This window comes from Octopus sinensis, linkage group LG1, assembly GCF_006345805.1.
Source record: "Octopus sinensis linkage group LG1, ASM634580v1, whole genome shotgun sequence".
NCBI classification, from domain to species: Eukaryota; Metazoa; Mollusca; class Cephalopoda; order Octopoda; family Octopodidae; genus Octopus; species Octopus sinensis.
The window spans coordinates 106170452-106175451 of NC_042997.1; the positions used below are offsets into that span (position 1 = coordinate 106170452).

The 5000-nt window shown below is 35.5% G+C and overlaps 1 protein-coding gene across 1 annotated transcript in view; it reads right to left on the minus strand.

The window, feature by feature from the left end:
• Positions 1-5000, minus strand: part of LOC118763689 — a 36228-nt gene that overhangs the window by 1907 nt on the left and 29321 nt on the right. Inside the window, exons 3-6 of the mRNA XM_036503463.1 lie at positions 3579-3647; positions 3022-3113; positions 2799-2898; positions 766-903 (exon numbers count right to left, since the gene is read on the minus strand). Of these exons, the coding sequence (XP_036359356.1) occupies positions 766-903; positions 2799-2898; positions 3022-3113; positions 3579-3647 (399 nt within the window). The remainder of the gene's footprint in view (positions 1-765; positions 904-2798; positions 2899-3021; positions 3114-3578; positions 3648-5000) is intronic.

Genomic DNA, 5000 nt, shown 5'->3' on the forward strand with positions numbered 1-5000 from the left:
GATTTATATAATTAGAAAATAATATAAATAAAGTGTTAAAATCTGAAAGTTAAGTTAACAAACAATTATATAAAAAAGATAACGCAAATGAAGCTAAAATGATAATTTTATAATTTGGGTTTTACTAACAGCCTTTATTGAAGAACTCAAAAGAGTTGTCTCCCCTTATTCACAACACAAGAACTGAAGAACCACAATTACTACTACTTCCTGTTTTGCCATCATCCTCAATTAAACCAAACAACACATGCTCTTAATCCCATTGGATCCTAATACCTCAAGGTAATTTTTTCGTGAACAATCATTAAACTCAAGATACACAACGAACTCACAATGTATCGGAGTACTTATTTTTTAATTTTTGTACATTTTTATTATTATTCTTTTGCAAAAAACAATGCAATTTTCTTTTTTCCCCTTTCTAATTTTTAAAAAACTTTTTTAACCTAAATATTCTTGACAAGTCATACAATGACGAAAACCGGTTTGAATAAATATATATTTATATATTTTATCAATTTCTCATTTCATTAAAATTTTCTTTCATTTGAGCATTCTGCATTTTTACAATTTTTCCTTGCTTATCATTTCTCCACGTGCGGTCAACACAACCCCACCATTTATTGATCTATATATATATATATATACATGCATGTATATGCGCATACACACATGCGCACGTGTGTGTGTGTGTGTGTGTGTGTGTGTACATGCGCGTGTGAAATAATATCAAAATTAAACAATATTTTTAATTAATATCCTTACTGAAGTATCTTGAAGTTGCTTTTCTATAGACCCATATTTATGAATATCGTTAGGAAGACACATGGAATACGTCGTTCCCATGTTCATGTTTATCTTGTGACCACCAGCAGGAAATATATTTTTTTTATCAGACTGGACCTGAAAATATAGTTACAGAAATTTATGATTCGTCTTTCATTTCTCCCTAGGCTGTTGATTGGGAGAGAATCAGAAAAAAAAACCACTTTGAAGTATTTATCTTTTATTTTTCGCTTATTTTAGTCATTTTAGTCGAATGAAACGACCACAGTATTTGTTTTTTTATACACCGGGTACTTATTCTATTTGCCTCTTTTGCCGAACAGCTAAGTATACACACCAACACCGGTTGACGAGCAGTGTAGTGGGGAACAGACACAAAGGCACACACACACACAAACACATACGACAGGCCTCTATCAGTTTCCTATTTCTTTATTGCCCACAAGGGGCTAAACATAGAGGGGACAAACAAGGACATACAAAGGGGTTAAGTTGATTACATCGACCCCTGTGCGTAACTGGTACTTAATTTATCGACCCCTAAAGGATGAAAGGCAAAGTCGACCACGGCGGAATTTGAACTCAGAACGTAGCAGCAGACGAAATACCTATTTCTTTACTACTCACAAGAGGCTAAACACAGAGAGAACAAACAAGGACAGACAAACGGATTAAGTCGATTACATCGACCCCAGTGCGTAACTGGTACTTAATTTATCGACCCCGAAAGGATGAAAGGCAAAGTCGATCTCGACGGAATTTGAACTCAGAACGCAGCGGCAGACGAAATACCGCTAAGCATTTCGCCCAGCGTGCTAACGTTTCTACCAACTTGCTTCTATCAGTTTCCGTCTAACAAATCCACGCGCACGTGGTTTTGGTCGACCCGAAGCTATAGCAGAAGACACTTGCCCAAAGATCCACACAGTAAGACTGAAGTCGGAACCATGCGGTTCGGAAGCAAGCTTTTTACCAACCAGACACGCCTGTTTCAGCTTTTTACGTTCTGAATTGTAATCCTGTAGATGTTGATGTTTACCTTTTAACCTTTCGGAGGCCGATAAAATAAAGTACCAATAAAGTACTGGGAATGATAGTTTCGTCTAATTTTCTCCCCTCAAAACATTGCTGGTCTTTTGCCAAAACTGGAAAAAACTATTTTGTTTCTCCTCACATTCCCTCCTGGCTGACCATCAGGTTCGTAACACACACGATGCACAAAGAATCACGCTACTTCTCCATGCCACTCACACACAAACACATACACAAACTCGCACACCAGCCTGCACAAAAAAAAAAAAAAAACATTTGCCTGCTTTGTTCGATCTCCAGCCGAAACTACCCAGTTTAGCCTATTCTGCATCTCCGGCCAAACAGCAGACAAGCATGAACAGTCTAGGAGAAAACGTCTCTCAATTGACATGTACCCTTTCCGATGAAATGTGGTCGCCTGCTAAAGTAAGATATATGAGTGTTCAATGAGGCCAATATTAATTAAATATAAGGCGGCGAATTGGCAGAATTGTTAGCACGCCAGGCGAAGGCGAAATGCTTAGTGACATTTCAACCGTCTTCAGGTTCTAAGTTCAAATTCTGTCGAGGTTGACTTTGCCTTTCATTCTTACGGGGTCGATAAAATAAGTACCAGTTGAATACTGGGGTCGACGCAATCGATTTACGTCTCCCCGAAATTGCTAGCTCTGTGCCAAAATTTGAAATCGATATTAATTTAATATAAGGCAACGAGCTGGGGGAATCGTTAGCAAGCCGGGCAAAATAAGTAGCGGCATTTCGTTCGTGTTTACGTTCTAAGTTCAAATTCTGCCAAGGTCGACTTTGCCTTTCATCCTTTCTAGTCGATAAAATAAGTACCATTTGAACACTGGGGGTCGATGTAATCGACTTACCCCTGCCTAAAACTGCTGGCATTGTACCAAAATTTGAAATCAATATTAATTCAATCTATCTATAAAGAAAAAGTCAAGAACAAATAAGAATTATATATGTCTTACCGTTTGTAAAATCGATAACACAGTCTTCTTTTGCTTCTCAAAAGGAAACATACTTGAAATATATTCTTCACCAAGTTTAGTTTGAGAATCAGTTAGATATCTAAAATTAACCAATACAAAAATTTAATTCAAAGTCTCGTAAAACGATGTTTAAAAAATATGTATATGAAGAACATACAGTTAGACTGGAAACAGTCTTCTGGGGATGAACAGTTGTGCTTACCTCTTAATGATATCAAGAACGGCCAAACGGTCGTATGGACTAAATACCCTCAGCAACATCCGTGCATTCTGACACGTCGTTTTACACATGCGCTGAAGAAGAACAAACAATTATTACTTAAAATATTTTGGCATTGGCAGAACGGGCAGACTGTATTCCCAGGACGTAACTATGCTCTTTCCTGTTCTATGTTAATTTTCGAAATGTTTGGCTTTGCCTTTCATCTTCAAGAATTGGAGCAGTCGATAAATACGCATCAGTCATATATTGCCATTGATTTAATCGATTCAGTCAATTCTTTCCCACACACAAAAAAAAACAAAAACATTCTAGTCTTGTACCAATGTTCGAAGCCATTATTTAAATTGTTTCCTTTAATAGAGTGCTGACAAAGTACCTTACGGCATTTAACGAAGCCCGCCCGTTTACTTTCTCTGATCAATTTTCTCATTCATTCTTCTCATCACTAAAATATAAGGTGCCATTCACATACTGGATTCGATATAATTGACTATATATACCGACATATGTAAAATAAAATTTTAAAAGTCACTTACTGTTGCCATTATTCGAAATGCTTCTATTTTAATGGGTGGAGAATGAAATTCAGCTAAAATGGCATCGACCTAAAAAATAATTGCACACACAGAAAAATTTGAGTATATTGAGTATATAGCGTAGGTTACGAAGTACTTTGTATCGTCACAAAACTGTAACGTCTCGTCATTTGTTATGTCGTTAGGGTCTCCATGAAAACTTCGATTTACAGAAAAAAAAACATATATATTACTAATATAACTGTATGTGTATACATACATATTCTGTTATGTTGAAAATCCAATGAAGGAGCCGTGGATCTAGGTTAGAAACCGGTTCTTTCTCTATTGGCATGAAATCTTGAAATAAAATTGAATATTTACATACATACATACATACATACATACATACATACATACATACATACATACATACATACAAAAAGCTCCATTAATGTTGAAATTCCAATGAAGGAGCCTTGAATCTAGGTTAGAAACCGGCTCTTTATTGCGTATCAAGACAATTACCCACTAAGACAATTCACCGACGACAACTAACCCCTAATACAATTATCCCCTTGGTTAAGTGCTCCCTCCCCAATATATTAAGAAGTTTTAAATCATCATCTAAAAGTGTGAATTATACACTATTCCTCACAAATATTGTATGACATGTTTTCATCATTGCTAACTACGGCATTAATACGGGCTGAAATATCTAAATATTGCTTTCTAACTACGGCATTATTACGGGCTGAAATATCTAAATATTGCTTTCTAACTACGGCATTATTACGGGCTGAAATATCTAAATATTGCTTTCTAACTACGGCATTAATACGGGCTGAAATATCTAAATATTACTTTCTAACTATGGCATTAATACAGGCTGAAATATCTAAATATTTCTTTCTAGATGGCTGTTTATCAAAACCCGTCAAGGATTGAGTCATAAGTACTTGTTGTAATGCTTGCTCTTTTTTGATATATTTAAAAAACTTGCAGTTTGGGTAGCAACAAGTAGCATTTCATAAAAGAAAAAAAGCACCTGTGCTACCCTTCTACAACATTGTTCTTAGAAGTTCATCCGACGTTCTGTTGTACATATTCCATAGATCCATTCCAAATACTGGTTCTCGTCGTCTTCCTTCTTCGTGTGCGCGCGCAATGGAAGTGGGATTTTTTGTGAAGTCTTTCTTTGTAGTGTTTCAGTTATTTGTTTTTCAGTTTCAGATGGGTTTTTTCTTTTAGTTTTTAAATTTTGGGTAATATTTCGCATTGAGGTTGAGGTATTTAATGCTTTTCCGTTATTTTTTGTTTGTTTTTTTACCTTTGAAAATTTTAAAGATTTTTGAGCTAGTTTTATTTCTTTTAATTTTTGTTTTATTTTTATGTTTGTTTCTGTTGTTTTGCATCTTTGTTCGCTTACTATGTGGATTTATT